The sequence below is a fragment of the Crassostrea angulata genome, chromosome 10 (genome assembly GCF_025612915.1).
Source record: "Crassostrea angulata isolate pt1a10 chromosome 10, ASM2561291v2, whole genome shotgun sequence".
In the NCBI taxonomy this organism is placed as follows: domain Eukaryota; kingdom Metazoa; phylum Mollusca; class Bivalvia; order Ostreida; family Ostreidae; genus Magallana; species Magallana angulata.
Genome location: NC_069120.1, coordinates 25,082,216 through 25,104,484, shown reverse-complemented (window position 1 = coordinate 25,104,484; position 22,269 = coordinate 25,082,216). Strand labels below are relative to the sequence as shown.

General features: G+C 33.8%; 1 protein-coding gene across 1 annotated transcript in view; it reads right to left on the bottom strand.

Moving 5' to 3' along the window:
* Positions 1-1,837: 1,837 nt before the first annotated feature.
* LOC128165084 (CUB and sushi domain-containing protein 1-like) overlaps positions 1,838-22,269 on the bottom strand; it is a 30,632-nt gene continuing 10,200 nt past the window's right edge. Inside the window, exons 9-14 of the mRNA XM_052829296.1 lie at positions 21,802-22,017; positions 21,459-21,629; positions 20,949-21,122; positions 20,534-20,704; positions 6,026-6,220; positions 1,838-2,058 (exon numbers count right to left, since the gene is read on the bottom strand). Coding sequence (XP_052685256.1) covers positions 1,838-2,058; positions 6,026-6,220; positions 20,534-20,704; positions 20,949-21,122; positions 21,459-21,629; positions 21,802-22,017 — 1,148 coding nt within the window. The remainder of the gene's footprint in view (positions 2,059-6,025; positions 6,221-20,533; positions 20,705-20,948; positions 21,123-21,458; positions 21,630-21,801; positions 22,018-22,269) is intronic.

The following is a 22,269-nucleotide window of genomic DNA, read 5'->3' as shown; positions in this document are numbered from 1 at the left end:
CCCCACGAAATTAAATGATTCCACAGTATTCCAACTCAACAGAGTGTAGTGAAATTAATAGCATTACTTTAGGCTTGAAATTTGGTTATGCAAATGTCAACAATATACGGTGGTTCGTTGTATCTATTTTGCAAATGTCCGACATCATATATAATGTCAACCCGTGCGTGCACAATTAAAGAAAAAATATTCGGCACTCGGGGACTATAACCGGGTCGCCTGGACCAAGTCCACCACTCTAATAACTGAGCTACGCAGACTCTCGCTTCATGTCTTTGGAGCTCAAAATCTCGTGAAAGCGTGGAACGATTTCAAAACGAATTTCATTAGTTTTGAAGTTTTTAGAGCGTCTCTATCTAATAAAAACATAAAGAAATTCAAGCAAAGAAAATTGAAAAATTAAGGTTTTTCATTTCCTTCCGGTTACAACCAAAAGTGACGGCCGATGTTCGAATACGCAAGAGAAACTGCGGCTAAAGACTCTCTACAATCCCTGAAAATTTGAAATTTTTCTATCTTTAACACTTTTGGAGAAAAATCGTGAAAAAGCAAAAACATAAAATCAAAAATATCTCAGGCAGGAAGACACGACCAAAAAATAGACCAATAAATTTCATACAAATTGTGTGCTTAATAAGATCTGAAAGTTTCATTTAAATCGGCTAAAGCATCTTTGAGAAAACGTTAAAGATAAAAAATAATCATAATAGGGGAGAAGAAACAATGCAGTAACAATAAGGGCTTCCGTTGGAAACGAAAGACCTAAATAATACCGAAAAAGAAAAAGAGCAGTAACAATAAGCTCTTAAGTTGGAAACGGAAGACCTTAAAAGATTAAAAAGAAACAATAGAATAATAGAAGGGTCTTCCACTGAAGACGAAGGACCCTAATAAGAAACAGTACGAAAACAATAAGGTCTTCCGTTTCCAACTGAAGGCCTTAATTAACAATCTGATGGAAGATGAAATAACAAAGTTTGTGCTTTTAACCTACATGTAGAATATGAAAGATTCTTAGGAAAACATGGAAAGGAAGAGATTAAAGAAAACGGTCTGGTTTTTGTGTATTTTTTGTGTGCAGAAACCAACCTAGTCACACGAGGTACAATCTTCCCTGGCATAAGAATATTTATAAAACCACCTGGGTATCTCCTGACCATCGTACGCTGAACCTATTAAAGCACGTATGTATGAGTGGAAAACTTAAAAGATCACTGTAACATATGTAAAAACAATGCAGGAAGCCGATGCTGCACTTGAGCGCAGCCCTCGAGCAAAACGATACATGATTTAAAAAATATTCTTAAAAAGAGAAAAGACTTAAACATAATTACATTTTGCTCGAGGCCTGTGCTGATAGTTAATTTTTTTTGTTTCATGACGAGTTTTAGTGTTTTTGGGTTGTAGCGGATAGTGCAATAATTCTCGCAATGTAATACATGTAATTCATCGAACATGAAATTCCCTAAGAAAAATTTATCTTGACGTACTTTATAAAAAATTTCAATTCACTTTTATCATTATAATGAATATATATGTGATAATTTTATTTTCAATTTAGGTCCACCGTAAACTCTTTTTAGTCCACCGTATACTGCTGATTTATTTTTTCATTACTTTTTTTTCGAACTTGTATGTTTTATATAAAGGATTTACATTCAGACTACATAGTTTTTGCTTTTGGAAACGATTTTTTAAATATTTGGTTCTAGGTGATATTAACAACATCATACTGTTGTTTTGATTTCGTTCATAGTATTGGCCCTCAGATGGTATCGGCCCGCCCCAATCATTCGAGCTAATACCAAGGACGAGATGAAAGGAACAGTGTGATATTCTATATAAATGTTACCTTGAATGATAATGTTGTGGAGCTGAAACTCCTAATGGCAAACATTCCTGGGCGTATATCCCTACATTTGTCATCTATTGCTTTTGCTATCGTTGTATTATGTGTAACCAGCATATTTTCAAAACCACCTTTACAATTAGATGCCAGATGGTCTTCAGTCACATATTGAACTTCAAGCTTTGCCTTGTAGGATGGAACCTCGTACACTGAAAAAAATCCAGCAAACTGTTGTCTTTAGATTAAAATTCTTTTCTGCAAGATCCTTGGAATAATCTTCCAGTAACAAAAAACATGAGTGTCTACAATGTGTAAACTATGAAGCATTAAACAATTTCTTTCTCGAAACACTGTATTTTGTACAAGAAAAAAACTCGATAGTTATCTTCTAATTTTTGGCAAGAGCATAGAAAAAATATCGATAATATGGCATTTAAATACATGTTTTTTTTAAAAACACAGTTATGTCTTAACTTTGCAGAATTACATTTCAATAGTGTTCTCCCCAAAAAAATATGATGGCCGTCAAGTTCTAGAATGGGGGAAATTTTTCTTAAACGAGCCTAAAGTTGGAGAATATTTAAATTTCTAAAGTTATTGCGTTCCATATATAAATAGTTGATTTTTAAGTATTTAGTCTACACTTTGAAATGCAATAATTTTGATATTGTCTCGTAAAATAATTGAATTCAAGTAGCAATTATTAAGGTCTTCCATCTTCAGCGGAAGACCTTACCGTTATTCTAAGTTTGTTTACCTTTCTTCTATTATTTTTTTTGGTAGTCATCCCTCAGCTATTTCTCAACCGAGTTTGGTAAATTTTCCGAGAAAGATGTATTTTGTTAATGGAACTTTGCATCCGATTTCACATCCAAAAAATTCACTTCCGTTTGTAAGTTATTCTCTTTTTCATGCATTTTCGAACATTTATGTACATTGATTTGTCCGCGCATTTTCTCAAAAAGTGTCGGATACTTTAAATTTGTATGAAATATAGAGTCATATTAAGCTTACCTAAACCGAAGGATCAAATGAGCTTTTCTGAACACCTGTTATCCGTCTGTTTGTCTGTAAACTTTCACATTTTTGACTTTCTCTAGAACCACTGGGCCAAATTTTACCAAACTTATTACAAATTATCCTTATGGGAAAGAGATTCTCTATTGTTAAAATAAAGTGAGAAACGCTTTTGAAAAGAAAAAATAATTACAAAACAGTGAAAATAGGGTGTGTGTCTTAAAAAATCTTCGTCTCCCAAATCACTGGATCAGAAATGCTATTATTTATACCAAAGCTGGTATGTATAGTGAGGATTCTAAATTGTGAAAATTGTAACCCCCGGACTACTACTGCGGCCCGTAGAGGGGTTCAAAATTTAACATAGAAATACGAAGGGAAAATGTTTAAAAAAATTTAAACTATAGTGCTACAATTTTTTATTTTACTATGCAAGCATTCTTAGATAGAGTAGATTCTAAATAGTTAAAACAGTGACCCCAGAACCAAATCGAGAACCCGAAGGAGTTTGAAGTTTAACATAGAATAATATATGGAAAATGTTTGAAAACCGTTCCAATCTTTTCATAGGTACATGTAACAAACAATCAAAGTTTTGTCATTTACAGCTACACAAAACAAATAAATAATTTCTCTTCCGTAATGTGTAACAAAATATTAATTAATTAATGATATGGATTAAGGAGTCCTGCCCTTTTGGGCTCCTAATTTGAAGGGCAGACCGTTTCCTTTCATATCAGATGAAACCTCTTAAGCTTGTAATTTTAAACACATTTCCTTTAAAAAATGATTTTCAAATCTTTATGGCTTTGTTGTTGTTGAGATATCTGGAAAATAACGTTTTAGGGGTGACCCTCAATTTCCTTAAAGGGATCGTTTAAGCTAATTTTAATAGAGCATACTGTTCACAACATTATTCTGTACATATTCTCTTCGATATTGCTTTTCAAAATAGTTTTGCTTTTTGAGATATAAAACATTAAAGATTTGGTCTTTTTTGTTCTGATTCAAAGATATCTGATGAATATTACAAAATATTCTCTCAAATATTCCAAGGTTTGACAATACATGAAACAATACATATTTTTGGACATCATATCCTAAGATTTAAGATGCAACAACTGACTAATATTATCCTAGGCTTCAACTGATTAAAGTTAACAAAATTCTAAAATATACAACAAATAATTTTAAAAAGTTTTAACAAGTTCAACAACTGACTAATCTTATTATCCTAGGCTTCAACTGATTAAAGTTAACACAATTCTAAAATATACAACAAATAATTTTAAAAAGTGAAAGGTCACTGTCACCTTCATATGAGAATACTAAATATTCAAGGACTTATAAGAAATTGAATAGCAAAGTAACTAAGCATATCAGTGTATTTCTTAAAAAGAAGAGTTTTAAACATTTTCCCCATATCGTTCTATGATGGTAAAAATAAACTTTGTATTTTTTGAAAAAAAAAATAATCGGGATCGGAGTTTCTTCTAGGCATTTGATAATATAGAATAAATATATATTAATCAACTAAGATCATGCGAAAAATAATCCCCAGATGCTTATGCGTTGACGTAAAATCTAAAGTACAATCTTGAAATGCTCAATATGGAAAATGTAATTTTTTTTCGTTGTACCAAATAGGACAGCTTTTATTTTTTAAAGGTTTTAACTTCGAAAACCATTGTTTAGACTTAGTTTCAAACTCTGTTTTGGACAAATCACGAACAAACGACCATGCATCATTATATACCATGGCTTGATGGCTTTGACTATAAAGTCGAAATACTCAATATTAAGTTGATACACAGTGGAATGGTGAAGTAAAAACAACTTAAGAAACAGATCATTTAAATGAAAATAATTGTAAACATATGTAAGTACCACATGCTCTATTATTTTACCTACACAACTCAATAATGATACAGATATATAATTTGATAGTAAGTATGGATCCCTTTTTTTTTTATAAAGGAAGTACATTCACTATCTTCCAGGGTTTAGGAAATTCTTTCAAAGAGCGATTAAACAATAAATACACACATAGGAGTTGAGATGGGAAAAAGTAGCCTTTATTTTATCGCTGATATCATCTGGTTCTAATGTGTTATTTATAGGATGAGTAGAATAAATATCAATAACATCTTGTTTTGTGATTTTAATTCAATCAAAAACATAATGGGAAAGGGGAAAATTCTGGCGATGTTGGTTTCTTGTCTAATGAAGATGATACAGATGAAAAATTTGTTAAAATATCTTAGGATTAATCCATACTGAATTAAGTGCATCTCATTTATATCAACATTACACGATGAAGCTTCGAATTCGGTAACTGAAAGCAAGTAACCAAAATGTGACTTAATTACAAAGCTTACACATTCAGTCATCTTTCCAGACCTAACTGTTAACATCATTCAGATGACTCCATGACAAATGTTAATCTAAAGCAAATGCCTGTACACCGTATTGAAAACATACGTACAATGATTTATATTATAGGATCTAAAAATTGAAGTCATTGTACATGTGTTTATGATATTGCCTAAGAAGCAGTGCATTATGTATTTGATTGCATATCTAAAAGGATTCTTCAACTTTATGTATATTTTGAATATTGGATTTGTATGTACCCAATGTAGGAGTATACATATGTACCGTTCTTTGAGTTTTAAATTTAACTATTAACAGCTAAGATGCATCAACTGACTACTTTTTTATCCAATACTTGCTTATACAAGCTTTGTTCAAATTTGTATTTCTGGTGCAGAGGTTCTTGAATAGATGATTATTAAGACACACACCCTATTTTCACTATTTATGATTTTCTCCCTTTCAAAAACAGTTGAGCCCTCATAACCCGAAATATGCTTTTACAAGTTTGACTTTATTTGGCTCAGTACTGTATTTACGGGGCATCATTATGAAGCAACACAAGATATTTAAAATCAATTCGACATACCATATCGAAAACGAGTCTGGGAAAGGAAGAGGGACAGAATGACTGAAAAATAGCGATAAAGACAATACCCCCATAGTTAACGACACATTATTCCCTCTACAAAGAGTTGCACAAGGGTATTAAAAAAGTGGTTCACTAGAATATCTTAGACTCGGCAAAAGTGACAATCATTATAACATCTTACTGAAAATACTTACAGAGACAATATTCTGGATTGGCTGTAGGGTACCATTTATTGGCTACTGAGCAATTGTATTGTTTGGAGGTAGTTCCATCAAAATACACATGCCCACTCTTACAAACATAGGTGCATGTTACATCACCACCTACCCTATCACAACTTCTCACAGCATTGGATGTAGGGCGCAAGGTTTCTTTGAAACAACCTTCAGCTGAAATGGTAAATGAACAAAAAAAATTTGATTGCAAACGAACTCAAAATAATGTGTAAACAAAATAACACTAGACATTATTATACAAAAATATTGCAAGGCTTCAAGGGCGACATATCAAAATATTTGCCTCGAGAAGGTAACAGAAAAACCCTGGAGTGTTATGTCGCTCGATGCTGAAGGAAGATGGCAACATAACACTCCGTGGCTTTTCTGTCGACAATGGGAAAATATAAAAATATTCTAAAACACCAACGACACGAACAACAAGAGGCCCATGGGGCCACATCGCTCACTGAGCAACAATGGCTTTATATGGGTGTTCAAGGGATACGGTGCCATATGGGCACTCGGTAGAAAAACAAAAAAGGAATACCATAAAATAAACTGTATCCAAATTTTACACTTATTTTTTAAATTTCTAGCAGCAAAAACGATCTCCGTTTAGACTGAAAATGCACAGCGACTTAACAAAGCACGTTGCAGTATAATCAACCATTAGGTAGAGATCGTACCCCATTACCAATAGAATGTACGTATAGTATTTATTATATAATATTTTGCTTATTTTGCGCAGGTAAACAATTAACTGTCTGATTTACTAAAGTCTATATTTGATTCGATACGTAAAAATTCAAAAATAAAGGCGATATTTCCTCTCAAGTTAAAAAGCATCAACGAAATTCAAAACAACGTAAAAACACGGTCACGAGTGAAAATGTCAACGCATTGAAAGATTTAACCTCAATTCATTTCACGAAATCGGCACAAATATGTTAAGCATGTATCAGGTACCCCTTCGCACGAAACTGTTGCACAACAAGCAAATACATCTTTGTCAGTCAAACAAAGAACTTTCGTTTTCGATATAGAATACCGAACCCGAAGTTATAAACTGATTAGCCGCGATTATCTCTATTTTTATTTTCGTAAATTACTCAAATTTGAAACAGAATTTGACTCAGTAGTTCTTTAGAAGAAGATTTTATAATTGCAACCCCCCTCTTTCTACAGTTTCGAGGTTTTCTCCGTTTTAAATAAAGATCAGTCTTTCATTTCTGCAATTTATAATCACTTTTCTATAGGGATGCTTTGTGCCAAATTTGGTTGAAATTGGCCCAGTGGTTTTAGAGAAGAAGTTCAAAATGTGAAAAGTTTACAGACGGAGAGACAGACAGACGGACGACGGACAAAATGTGATCAGAATAGCTCACTTGAGCTTTCAGCTCAGGTGAGCTCATAAAGTAAAATATATTCAATTTTTTCAGACGATCCGTCCCTTCTTCAGGACAACAAATTAAAACGAAATATGGAAGTAGAAAAAAAAAATTCTTGGTAACGAGGATAAATAAACACAAAAATAAGTCCAATGCCAAAACAATTTTATCTAAAGCTCTATCGCCCTACCGGGCTCTTCAGTAGATTCATACAAAGTATATATATATATATATATATATATATATATATATATATATATATATATATATATATATATATATATATATATATATATCACAGAATAAAATCAACAACACTAGGCATCTTAAAAGTGTCGGATCTAATATATAGATACAAAGCCAGTAAACTGAATATATAAAGCACTAAATGGCTAACGACACGAACAATTTATATTGTCAAATTATCAGGACAACCAGTCTTTTTTTTTGGGACAAAAGAAATATATTACATGGGTAAAAAAAGAAAATCTAGCACTACAAATAAAACTACTAAAGAAACTATATACAGAACAACAACTTCAATTTATACAGTTTTGATCACAGTCTTAGAACAGGTGTCGGCAGATCGCTCTAAAACATTCATCGACTGTTAACTTCACGCCTGATTGAGGTAATTAGCTAATTAAAATTGACGTCCGAGTTAATACAGAACAATTTAAACCCCTGTTGTAACTCGTACGGCGCTAATGATTTAGATTTGAATTATTTAATTTAATTTGTATTGGAAAAGAGTGAGGTTAAAAAAGAGAACAAAAATAATAAATTAAAGATAAACAATTATGAAAAAAAAATCTTTAAAAATTGATTGATGCTTTTTGATTAATAAAAAAGATAGTTTTTCTCATAAATTAAACAACTTAAAGTATCTCTGAATTGAATATATTGTCCTGACATATTGATTTCAAGAAACTGTTCACCGGTTCTCAGTGAATAGCTCTTTCCGTTTAGAACCCGACGTAATTGATATGCTGGATAATTGCAGGCGAGAGTGAAATAACAGTTATGGGAGGGCAATATGATTATTTTTTTTTGGAATATAACTGCTACCGGTAGGGCAATATAATGAATTCAACAAGCTTGAATCTACAATACCTGGGGATGCTTCCACACAAAATTCAGCTTTTCTGGTCGAATGTTTTTGAAAACAAGATTTTATAAAATCCATCAATTTTTTAATAATTCTAAATCATCTTTCAAAGCCATTTATTTTTACAAACAATTATCTTCACTTAAGGATGGTTTGTGCCAAGGTTAATCGTAATTAGCCCAGTGGCTCTAGAGAAATAGTGAAAAGTTTACGACATTGACGACTACATCGGATGACAACAACAAGAGGCCCTGGTGATAGGTATTAAGACGCTGGTGATGGGTATACTGGCCCAGGTTATGAGTGTTCAGACTCTGGTGATGGGCACAAAAATTCTGGTGATACCTACTCTAACCCTGGTGATAGGTATGGAGATCCTGGTGATGGGTATACTGACCCTTGTTATGAGTGTTAAGACCCTGATGATGGGCACACAAACTCTAGTGATAGGTATAATGACCCTGATGATAGGTATTGACACTCTGGTAATGGGCACTCAGACACTAATGATTGGTACTCTGACCCTGGTGATAGATTTAGAGACCCTGGTGATACGTATACTGACCCTGGTTATGAGTTTACAGACCCTGGTGATGGGCACATAAACTCAAGTGATGGGTATAATGACCCTGGTGATAAGTATTGAGACCCTGGTGTTGTATACTGACTTTGGTAATGGGTGTACAGACCCTGGTTATGAGCACACAGACTCTGGTGATCCGAACTCTGACCCTGGTGATAGGTATGGAGACCCTGGTGATGGGTATACTGACCCTGGTTATGGGTGTACAGACCCTGGTGATGGGTACACAAACTCTATTGATGAGCATAAAGACCCTGGTGATAGGTATTGAAACCCTGGTGATAAGTATACTGACTTTGGTGATGTGATGATCACACAGACTCTGGTGGTACCTACTCCGACCCTGGTGATAGGTAAGGAGACCCTGGTGATGGTTATACTGACCCTGGTTATGTGTATACTGACATTGGTGTTGAGCACACACACTCTAGGGATGGGTATAATGACCTTGGTGAAAAGTATGGAGACCCCGTTGATGGTTACACTGATATGGTCATGTGTATACAGACACTGGTGATGGGCACACAGAGTCTGGTTATACGTACTCTGACCCTGATGATTGGTATGGAGATCCTGGTGATGGGTATACTGGCCCTGATGATGGGTATACTGGACCTGGTTATGTGTATACTGACATTGGTGATGGGCACACAAATTCGTGATACGTACTCTGACCCTGAGGTATGGAGACCCTGGTGATGGGTATACTGACCCTGGTTATGGGTGTACAGACTCTGGTGATGGGCACACAGACTCTGGTGATACGTACTCTGACCCTGGTGATAGGTATGGAGACCCTGGTGATGGGTATACTGACCCTTGTTATGGGTGCACAGACTCTGGTGACTGGCACACAGACTCTGGTGATACGTACTCTGACCCTGGAGACCCTGGTGATGGGTAAACAGACCCTGGTGAGAGGTCATGGCTAGATCTACATGGGGTCAGTGACCTGTTCACCCTAATACCCCAGCCAACAAAATAGCTCCTGAGTAAAAGAAAAGCAAAATAGATTTTTCCCCTCCTAGTCTTGGATTTTTTTTATTTATTTTGGACTAAGGTGTTTGTAGAACCTGGTGAATGCCACAATGCAGAAGATAATATTGGTTAACATAAAGTCGTTATACTAGTATACATGTATGTAATGAAACCATGATATTTTGTTCAGGCACGTAGCATCGTAGCAAAGTGGGTTGAGGGCAGACTCATCCAATCTTGACTTGCAAAAAAAAAAAAACAACTCAAAAATGCTTTTTAAATAATAAAAAATCATAATCCTCGGGGGTAGTGGTCTAAGTGTACATTTAACTTCAAATTACAGTTTATTTCCTCCCTTTCATTTTAATTTTTAAAAAGGATCCCAAAACATTAGGGGGGGGGGGGGGCAACTCTGTGTTAATTTACTTTTTTATAAGTCAATTCAAGAAAAATGTTTGCTGCAAGAAAACGTGTGCTTGGGGGGGGGGGGGCGTCCCGTCCCCCTGTCCCTGCCCCACTCCAACCCCCCCCCCCCCCTCCGATGCGAAGTGCCTGTTGTTTTCCTGTAACATTGATTTTTATTGTTCTCTTAATTATTTATTTAAGTTTTTGGTGTAAAATCTAATGTAAATAACATTTTTATAACTTCTGGTGAACTTTTCATATAAAAAATGCAATTCTAAATTGCACTTATATCAGTTCGAAGTTCCTCCTAATAGCTTTCGAATTTCCTCCCAATCATTTACCGATCCCGATGGAAAGTTGGTTCACGCATGCGCACATCCTGGTTATAGTACCTGGTTATAGAATATAAAAAGTAGCCTATTCTATACCTCGTCTGTAACATATTCTGATTTCAATGACACTGGAAATCTCGATCTGCCTCGGCTTTTATTTTCTCCCGGTCCGGGTTTTCCTATCCATTTTACCCATTCTCTTACCAGAGGTCGTGCTACACAAGCTTCGCTTACACATCTGTCAACGCCCGATGTACAAGATTCTTTAACACACTTAAACGATGGGCAAAATGTAATTAAAATCTGATTATTCCTTTTTTCTATGAATATGATTATGAATAATTAAAATCAAATCTTTAACGCCAGTAATTATTTTTATTTCAACGTTACTGGAAGAACTATTTTGCGGAGGTAAACATTAAAATATGATCACATGATCTAGTTTGACAGAAGTTTGAAAAATCAGTTTCTGTACGCTACCGATTCATCGATGATTTTACATAAATCAGCAGCAATGCCATCTCCTTTGATGTTTTTAAACGTGTCCTCAAAGTCATCGCCCGTCGATGACTTCCCTTCACGCTGATTGTACAGAAGAAGCGAATCAACAATATCATGTGCTCGCCATGCTTGTTTTGATCATGTGACAGACTATTTTTTCGGCGTTGACAGAGGTGTAAGCGAAGTTGTGTAGCATAACCTCTGGTGAGAGAATACCATTTTACCAAGACTCCAAGATTCCAAGATGGAACATCGAACCCGAAGCTATAACTGATTGTAACACGCCTTTCCTTTATTATTATTTTCGTAATAACTAAGATGTGAAACAGAATTAGCCAATAATTTTTGCAATTTATATTTTCCTTTCCATAGAGATTATTTATGCTAAATTACGTTGAATTTGACTCAGTAGTTCTTGAGAAGAAGATTTTGAAAAATGCACTTTTTTTTTTACAGTTTCGAGGTTTTCTTCGCTTTGAATAGCGATCGGTCTTTCATTTCTGCAATTTATATTTGCCTCCCAATAATGATGCTTTGTGCTTATTTTGGTTGGAATTGGCCAAGCAGTTTTAGAGAAGAAGTTCAAAAAGTTTTTAAAAAATTACAGACAGACAGACAGACGGACGACGGACTAAATGTGATCAGAATAGCTCACTTGAGCTTTCAGCTCATGTGAGCTAAAAATATTACGTAAAAACAAATTGTATACATTTAACTATTCAATATCAAGCTCTGGGTGTATTAATACTGTATCAACCCGCTCAATCAATGACTCAGTATATATAGTTTATCAAACATTGTTATAGATTAAACAATGAGTTAGACTGTGTCTTCCATATGGAGAAGTGGTGTACATTTTACTTATTTGCATAGCATTACCACAATGGCGATTTTCAGTACAATAGTCTAAATAGAATATATAGAAAGAAATGAGAAAAATCAAAAATCATAAAAAAGTATTTCGGAAATACTTTTCTCCTCAGTTGGTTTTGTCATTTACTAAATCCGGGATCGGAATGTGCTTGTTTTGTTTACATTAGATATTAAGATGGCGGTTCCTTTTGAATCTGAAAAAATCGAAGCGGGGCGTTGTAGGAATAAAGTGTATTTTAGTGATGAAAGACGTCATAAAAGGATTTTGGAATTATTTTTAAAATACTTGCCATTCATAGGCAAAGTTGTTCCTCATACATGTATATATACATGTATATATACAAAGTTTACATTGCAAACAATATTGTGTCAGAAATCTTGACTCAAATTTTAAAAAATGCTCTTGTCGGTTCCTTTCAACTGAGCATTTTTCTAGATTTTTTAGTAAGCTATCAGACTTGCAACTAGGCATTTAGGCTTTAATATATTGAACCATTATGCCTGTTGTACGAAAGCCGAGAAGGATCATTCGAGATTCGAGATTCAAAATACGAGATTCGAAATACGAGATTCACGATTCGAAATTCGAGATTCAATATCTAAATTAACCAATCAAATCAAGGATCTGAAAATATGTATCCTAGCGACATCAAACAGTTCTAAATAAAAATCATCCGTGCATGCTCTTATATACAAATAAATGCTATGTTCACTTCTCCCTACCTAACTATATAATTATTTGTATTTACTTTTACACAGAATATCTAAGTAGACTAGTAATAATGCAGTGTGCTTCGCGGATCTAAGTGATTTTGTTTGCCCTGGTGCATTTCCACCTGATGCGTTTGAACCCTGGGGTATTTCACCACCAGTAATAGTTTAAAATCCGGGTTTATTCACCCATTTTGTGTAAAAATGCGGTTATAGTAGAGAACTTCATAAGCGTAGCTAACTTTTTACTGTAGGGGGGGGGGGGGTCCTAGGCTAATTTTAAATAATTTTATTATGTAAATTTAATAAGCTCCAATTTTCCCGAGGAGGGGTCCAGATCCCTTGACCCCCTCCTTTCTAGATCTGCGCATGAAGATTAGCACATGTATCTAAATAATCTAATTATGAATAATCAGTCCGGTTTCACCAATAAATATAAGCATTACTTATCGTTTTTATGTATACATACAGTCATACACTAGTACTATGATGTTAAACAAATCATTGAGATATTATCACATCATACGGAATTATTAATTAATACATTTTTTTTCCTTTTCCTCAGTAAACAACTTACTATGAGTCTTACTTTATGAATTGTTTTCAATATAGAAGGATACCTACTCTCTACCATTAAAGGTAGGGATGATAGGGTGCCAATTTGTTTACATTACCGATTTCTTGTGCATAGAACAGTAAAACTTTTAAAAAATTTGATTGTGCATGAATATTTCAAAATTAATTGTTGTACATGTATTTTGTTATAATTAATTCATTGATATATCAACAAGAAAGAATAAAAGGTACAGACAGGCATATGTATCACAGCCAGTTTCTCTGTAGTTTCCTACCCCCCCCCCCCCCCCCGCACCAAAATTAACAATAAGTAGTAAGTAAATCTCTAAAGATGTAAATAAGCACTGCAAACAAAGATGTTTGTATTTAATATACTACTACATTACACTTAGCCAGATAAAATGTAATCAGGGTGAAGCTACAAGGGGCGAGTGGTGCAAATTTACTAATTTGTCGCCATACACACAGAACACCAAATAAAGAAACTGTGAGTGGTGTGTTGAATGCATAACAGATGGCGGAAAATTATCTCAAATAATCAGTGCAAAAACCAACAAATAGGCTGTTATTTGTTACATATCCTGCAAAAACATTGATAAAAAATGTTATCGTCACATAACATAGCCGATTAAGTCAATGTGTACATATGGTCAACGTACATGTAATTCTAATATACAAGAAGGCGGACGTATCAGGCGGGGATCCAGAAAATTAAATTTCAAAAATGATCGGTTGAATTACATTAAATGCTTTGAAAATTGTATTAAACTATCGCACGGGTCAAAATGCATGATAGAAGCTATGTACAGAGTAATTGGAAACTTTCATTTTATATCAATATGTAGTATTACCTATTATAACAAATGAGAGTATAGCACAACTGTCACAAGCAATACATGTCCGGCACCACCTCCCTCCCAATAAAAAAATGAAACAATTGTGACAGTCGTTTTATTTGCTAAAATGTGTGTGGTTTAAGAGTAGATTTGAAAAAAGAGTCGTACGTTTATAACTAATTTTGTCAAAATTTTTAGATTCATTTGGTTATATTTTAGTCCATTTGGTTAAATAGATGCACCAGCGCAGCTCTAATTTATATATAATCAGGCCATAAATTCAAAATATTTTCAAAAATAAATAGCTTTAAATCCAGTGGATAAAAATAAGGAAAGCAAGTCGAACTCGATGAGTGCTAATACCTGTGTTGAATGAATGGTACAGTAGGATATGTGCAAAAAAGTCCTGTCTACTCTTTCCTATCCTATATTTATTGGAATATTAAATCCGATTATAAGACTCAAATCAAATATCAATTACAGATATGTACCTGTTTATCGAAAGTAAAACTACTCATAATTTATATACAGTGCATCGTTATGGAGCTACACAGAAAGTTTTATATTAATTTGCCGAGCCAAAAAAAAAACACCCTGGAAAACGAAGAGAAAACAAAGTGGGGACAGAATGGTGTCTTCCCACTTAGCCAACATTTTGAAAAAATACAGGTAAAATACAGGTAAATTTGTGTTGGCTAAGTGGGAATGGCGTGCAGGTGGAGAACAAAAGAATTTAATTACAGGTAAGTTATAGTCTGTTTTCAGATAAAAGTCGGAGAAATAAAATATTTGTTAGCCTACAGAGGAATAAATATGAATTGAGCTTCTGTCCTAGTACTTTATATAATTAATTCAGATGAAAATATAATTTTAAAAAATTAACTGTTACATATTCCCTTATAATTTATGCCCTTGATTAAGGTACAAATATCATGGTTTGTCTATTTTCATCATTTATTGAGATAATTATATAAGCTGCCTTTTAAACTTGGCCTTGAAAAATATTGTAATTATAAGAGTCACGTTTGATTTGAACATATTTTATTGCATTATATATTGCAATGGGATTGGGCACAAGTTATAAAAACTTAATTCGTCCTCTTAATTTCTTTGGTTTCTATGATTATATTGAATATTTCCAATCTAGATAATATGAAATTAACAAAATACAAAAAAACGCTTGAGTAAATTAAGTCCTTAATTATATTCCTAACGATGATACCTCACATTTTATAAGATTCATTGTATGATGAATCTATACATTATTAGTTAAGAAGATAAAATCATCCTTTGTCGTTTTTTTTTAAAAGTTGACCTGCACCTGAATATCGGGCATTTTTACTTTTTATATCTTTCAACTAACAATCCATAAAACAATTATAAGAAGTCATAATTTTCAGGCTTTTGATTCTGTAAATTAATCTCTCAAATCATTAAAATACACATGTACATGAGGTACAAAACTGTGTTGTTTGCGTTAAATTGTAATGTCAAAAGTTTAATTAAATATAATATTATATTAGAACATAGTGATACATGTTTCTAGTCTATTCTTTAAAAACTGCTGATCTATCTTATTAATGTATATATACATGTACATCCAATTTATAAACAGTTTGTTAATTTACATAAATGTTTTAATCATGCAAGTACTTGCATTGGTTAATACATATAAAATGTGTTACGTAATAATCTCGCATAAAATTGATGATTTATTTTTGGAAAAAAATATACTTTGGTTATTTTTATTTAATTATTTATTTTAAATATCATATGCATGTTATAGCTAAAATTGAATGCTATTTTGTTATTTGCGTTTTTTTAATAAACTATTCTCAGGTAATTGATAACAAATACACTTACATGTGAAAACAGACTATAGCCTCCTGATCACTCAGGTGTAAAAATCAAAATGTTGGCCAAGTGGGAATTGAGAATTTCAGAATGTTGGCTAAGTGGGAATAAACCGACAGAATAACTGACAAATTATTTAGGACTATATAGCCCCCCGCCCCTCTTGAAATGTATTTACTGAAAACAGATTATTGACTACAACATCCGCACACAATTTAAAGAAAATTTCATGGTTTTTTTTTTTATCATTTTCGCTAGCTAATGTAAGACATCACATATACCCCAAACCGGGCCCTCACGGAAAAGGAAATGCATGCTAGGTGATGAGAGAGAGAGAGAGAGAGAGAGAGAGAGTAAATCACAGGTGCGCTAACACCGTTAAAATTAAAGCTTGCTAGTTGGTCTGTCCTACCCTAGCTACCTCCTCTCTTTTCTCCTTTTAGAGGCTTAATTATTGTCTATATATAATTGTATCAAATGATTTAATCAAATCAATTTTCAATTCTAAATCAAAATTGAATTTGACACTACAAAACTCTCTCTCTCTCTCTCTCTCTCTCTCTCTCTCTCTCTCTCTCTCTCTCTCTCTCTCTCTCTCTCTCTCCCCAACGGCATTGCCATACCCTACAATATTCTATTCTTATCTGGATTGTTGTCGTTGAGGTCGTAAATCATTATATCTTCTATCTATACTACTATATTAAAATAATAGACTCGAATTTTTTGTCTTTAATACCGAGAAATCGGAAGAATACTGTCTTTTGTTTTATATATTTTAAACATCATTGGTACTTGAAGATTACCAATTCGTTTTTATTTTTTCTCACTTAAGCTCCGCTAATTAAAAATCAACGAAAGTTCCTCAAAAAATCCCGGAAATCACCTGGATTTTTTGGATTTTACAATCTTGCGCTTGCGCAAAACATTCACGCTAACGGGATCTTTAGTTTATGTTTCCACAATATCACATCTGCATGAATAAACTCAGAAATACGGGTAAATTTTCATTGGACTTTTGCTATATATTCTGTTCATATATAATAATGATTTCTTATGAGAGAACGTATAAAATAACAAATATAGATGTACATTTCAACTAAGTACTTACTTTTGTCTTGGTGATGACAAAAAATATTTGATTACATGCAAAAAAGTTACATTATATTTGTTAGGAGAGTGAAGAAGATAGAATATGTTTTATCATTAAAAATAATGCCCTATGGACCCAGTTTTACAAAGAAAATACGTGTACATTGGTAAAAAAGTGTTGAATTCTTCCATTCTATGGATTAAAATTTGTAGTTGAAAGGTATTTGCAGTCTCAAAAAGGTTTGTTGTGATGAATTTGACTGTTATTTTCAAGTCAACTTCATTAACTTTCTCCAAAAGCGCCCCGGAGCGATCCTGCAATTTTCTGCTACACTACGGGCATTCTATCTGTGATGAGGGCCTTTCCCGAGACACAGATTATTAAAAAAAAAAGGAAAGTGTAGTGAAATTAATAGCATTAGTGTAGGCATATAGCTTCGTTATGTAAATGTCAATAATAACGTGTGTCGATGTACCTATTTCGGAAATGTCCGATATGCAATGTCAACCCGTGCACGCACGGGTCAAAGTCTAGTGGTTTAAAATTTTATCATAACCTATATTTTGACATGTCGATTATTTCATTGTGTTTCGTTTCATAGCTAAAACCACACTCAGTTTTAATTATTTAGATTAAACAGATCTTTCTTCGCGAGCCGATTTTTACACAGTTGGGGCGAATACACTTCGGGTTAAAATTGCTCGGGGGGAAATACACACAGGGCAAACAAAACCACTAATATTCGCAAAGCCAACAGTGTTATCACTAATTTAATTGTTTATACTGTGTGGGGTTAATTCATCAATGTTAATTTAACCATTTTATAACCACTATATAAGATCTATTATGACATTTATTTGTAGGAAAGAGCATGTACGAATGATCTTTATTTAGAACAGTTTGATGTTGCTAGGATACAGGTTTCAGATCCATGATTTGATTGGTTAATTTAGATATTGAATCTCGAATTTCGAATCTTGAATCTCGTATATCGAATCTCGTATTTCGAATCTCGAATCTCGAATGATCCTTCTCGGCTTTCGTACTGTTGCATATTTCTATTCAAGAATTATTTTTATAAATTGAATGAGATTTTTTTCAATATTGTTTCAAGCTGATTTTTTTAACTGTTTATTTATTTATTTACTCATTTTAGCCGGTATAACGTTAGTCCTATTTTTTGATAACCTAATGGTTGAATAGAGAGGCATTCAAAGTGAATCACTGATTGTGGTGACAAAAACATTGTACACAGATAATCTATGCATTTCCCTTACACGTGTTCTTATTTAAAAAATGAAACAACTCTGGAACGAAACTTAGTAATTCTTCCTAGACCAGTCAAGGAGATAAAGTTAATTTTCAACACTCCTCATTCATTCTTCCCACTTGGGAGGAGTGTGGGAAAGGATGACAAGAGTGATACGGCGTGTCTTAGATGTTCTACTAATAGGACCAAAGAAAAAGAATCTCACTTGTAAGGTTTAGTACACTGATGGCCAAAGTGACAGCGATCATCAACTGATACCGATTACTACTACATGTACATCAAGTAATCCAGATATGCCTCTTTTATTGAGCCCTGCAATACTATTGAATCAGAAAATATCAGGACAAATCTCTACCTGAGTGAATGTTGACATTCCTAATCTGTATAGAATATTGGAGACAAGTACAATACTTAAGTGAATTGGTCAGTTTCTTCATATACTCTACAGTCTCGCCGTAAGTGAACTAATGGAGCACCAAACCTTATAGTTGGTGGAGGTATGGTTGTCAGAGATAAAGATGTAGCGCGATGTCTGTGGCAAGTTGGACTTGTTGAAGAAGCTATCTCAAGTGCTGATGGACTAGTGCAAAAAGTCCGCGCACGTCCTAATGTGAATGTGAAACTGTGCCGTGTATCTATATGAGACGTACGTATGTCTCATTAAATACATATTTATCTTTTAAAATTTACTTTCTTATTCTTAATGAACAACTGAAATGGGCCGGGCATGAAAGGAAGATAAATATTATGATGTTCATTTTATTTTCACGTGTACATTCAAAGGTGATGGTATTCTGGTCACTGCACCATTGAATGTTAGCTGACAATTAAACACATGTTTTTTTGGTAAATTTATTTTTTGTGGGGTGGTGGGTGGTAGGAATGAGAGTGTGAAAATTTTCGTAAAGGGTAATATTGTTAAATTATTACACGTGGAGTGTTCTCGAATCATTCCGAAATTGTTTATTGAGTTCAGATATAATCTGGATTCATTTGTTTCGCATCGGGTTCAAAGATTATAATGCAACTAACACCATGGCGCCAAGCACGAATTTGTAAAACCACGTTCCTTTATTTTTTCGTGATAGTGAGACCCAAACTTTGTATGTATTTTGGTAATTTTACTTGTTTACCCTTGGACTGCAATGTCACACTTTCATTGGTTTAATCATGGCACGTGACCGCCGGATATATCTCTAAATGTATCTCTATCCGTCTGGTGAGAATTAATATTCGGCAATATGGCCGACGCTTTGCCTACTCATCTCGAAATTTCATAATATTCAGTACAGAAACCTATTTCCATACATTCTCAGAATATTTGGAGTAGTTGCACTTTGAAATTACTTTTAAATTAGAGAAGTTGCCCTTAATTGAATTGACATCACATTGTTGTGTCTGGAAAAAATGGCAAATTCAAGATTTATTCAAACCTTTGCGAGGGAAAGGGAGAAAACGGTTAATATTAAATAGCAACAAAACATTGTAAGTGAACAAGGGTGCAGCAGATGTTTTTAAAGACAATTTGAAAGGTGAGAATGATAATCTTGAGTGTTCGCATGTGTTAAATTGGATGAGATTTAAGTCCACGTTTACATGAAATTTTTTAGAGCATCGCTTCTTGAGATATAAATGTTTCATTTGATAGTCCTCGGAAAAACAAAACAGTTATTAGGTTGTTACTGACCGACTACGGAAAAAATCGGTTCGCCTCGCATATATATTTCCGTAGTCAGTCAGTAACAAACCTAATAAATGATAATAACATATAGAGTTATGAACAATGTATTTCCTTCTTATGCACTTTGACTTATATGCAATTCCATTAAGGTATATTTTACTTTTTGAATTGACTCTCTCGTGTTCTTCATGCAGTAAACAAACACTGTGTTCATATCTACGATGTGTATTAAAGCTTGATTTACATTGACTAGCTGTCTGTATCTGACTAGTTTCTGAGCATGGGACAGCATACTTACCAATACAATTTGGCACAGCATCAAAACTTCTGTCTTCCCTACATGTAATGGTGGCAGATCCATTCATCCTGTATCCTACATCACAAGTTACTGTCAGAGTTTCTTGGAACTTAGGTAAGGTGGAAGAGGACACTCTGCCATTTTTTATTCCAGGAATAGGGCATGTGACTTCTACAAAATGAAAATAAAAATGTTAGTGATTCAAAAAAGAGTTTAGTTTGATCCAAAAATGCAGTCAAATTTCAATTAATTTTAAAAAAGAATACATTCTGATCATGGAGCTACTGTATGTTTATGTTATTTACTATTTTGTAAATGTATATCAGAATATATATGAAGAAAATGACAATGTAAAAAAATATTACCCAACAGTTCTACCACTTCAACATATAACAAATCTTGCCATGATACGTACTTATACACTCGGGAGCTGAGGCTGTCCATTGGCCTGTGGGCTGACAAAACAAGATTGGTGCTCCTATCAACTGGTACCCGGAATTACAGGTGTAGTTAACAATGGCAGCATACTGGTTGCTGCTGCTGGAGAGCTGGCCATTGCTGATAGTAGGCGGGGCTGGACAGTTAGGAGCTGTACACAGATAGAAGACAACTTTTAAACTAGAGTTTCTTTAATATCGCCCATCATTTATTCATAATGCTTACTGAGTTTGCGAAAAAAAATACAGATAGTATTTTCAAATTAAAGTTTACTGTGAGAATTACAGTTTAAAATTCGTATGAGTTATAATATCAGTTTGCAACTGCCAAAAACAACTTTGTTTTCCTTCATGGACTTTTGCTACTGTAATTTATATGTAATAATTTCAGCATACTTTTTAATTCTACTTTCATCATTTAAACAAAAAAATGAAAAAATCACAAAGATATGTTTACTTTAATTAAAAAAAGAAGGATTAAAACTTACAAACACATTGTGGCCTACTGGTCCACTGAGTGGACTGACACGTGATGTTGGCAGAACCCAGCAAAGTGAACCCTGGGAAACAGGTAAAGGTCACAAACGATCCAAACACAACACCACTGGATTGTGAAATGTAACCATTTTCAACAGCCACTGGTTCTCCACAGTAATTGGCTGTTAATAAAATCCAACGAAACTAATTGCAATAATAACACAGGTAAATGCAATATAATTTGATAAGTGTTCATTAAAGGGTTTTTTTCTAACAAACTTAATCTTTTAAGAAACAAACTTAATGCCATATATGTTTTTTCTAGTTTAATGTTGTATTCCATTACAAACTCACGTTTACACTGAGGAATTGTACGAGTTCTCTGCTCAACCAACCATTTCCCTCCATACATGCACTTCATTCTTGCAGTGCGCAGATTCAACTCATCAGAATGGAAGCCGTATCCATTTTTACAGCTGACAGTGAACTCGTTGTCAAACTGACGTAATTGTACAGCTGTCTGTGAGGGGTTCACCTCAGAGGCTTCTGTCAAACCAGGGTCTGGGCAGTCTGCAAGAAAAGACACTTAAACACTCAAAAGCATTATGTGAACATCATTGAAGGACTTGACAGTCTCTGCAAGAAATATAACAAAGAGATTCTCTGGAACCCCATAACTTCTCATCATATCTACTTAAAATTTTTAGAAATGATTTATTAGCAATAAACTATTATTTTGTAAGAAAATTTCAATACATCTACGCTTTAAATAATGAATATTTTTCTAAATATATATACAAAGCATTCTTCTCATAAAGGTCA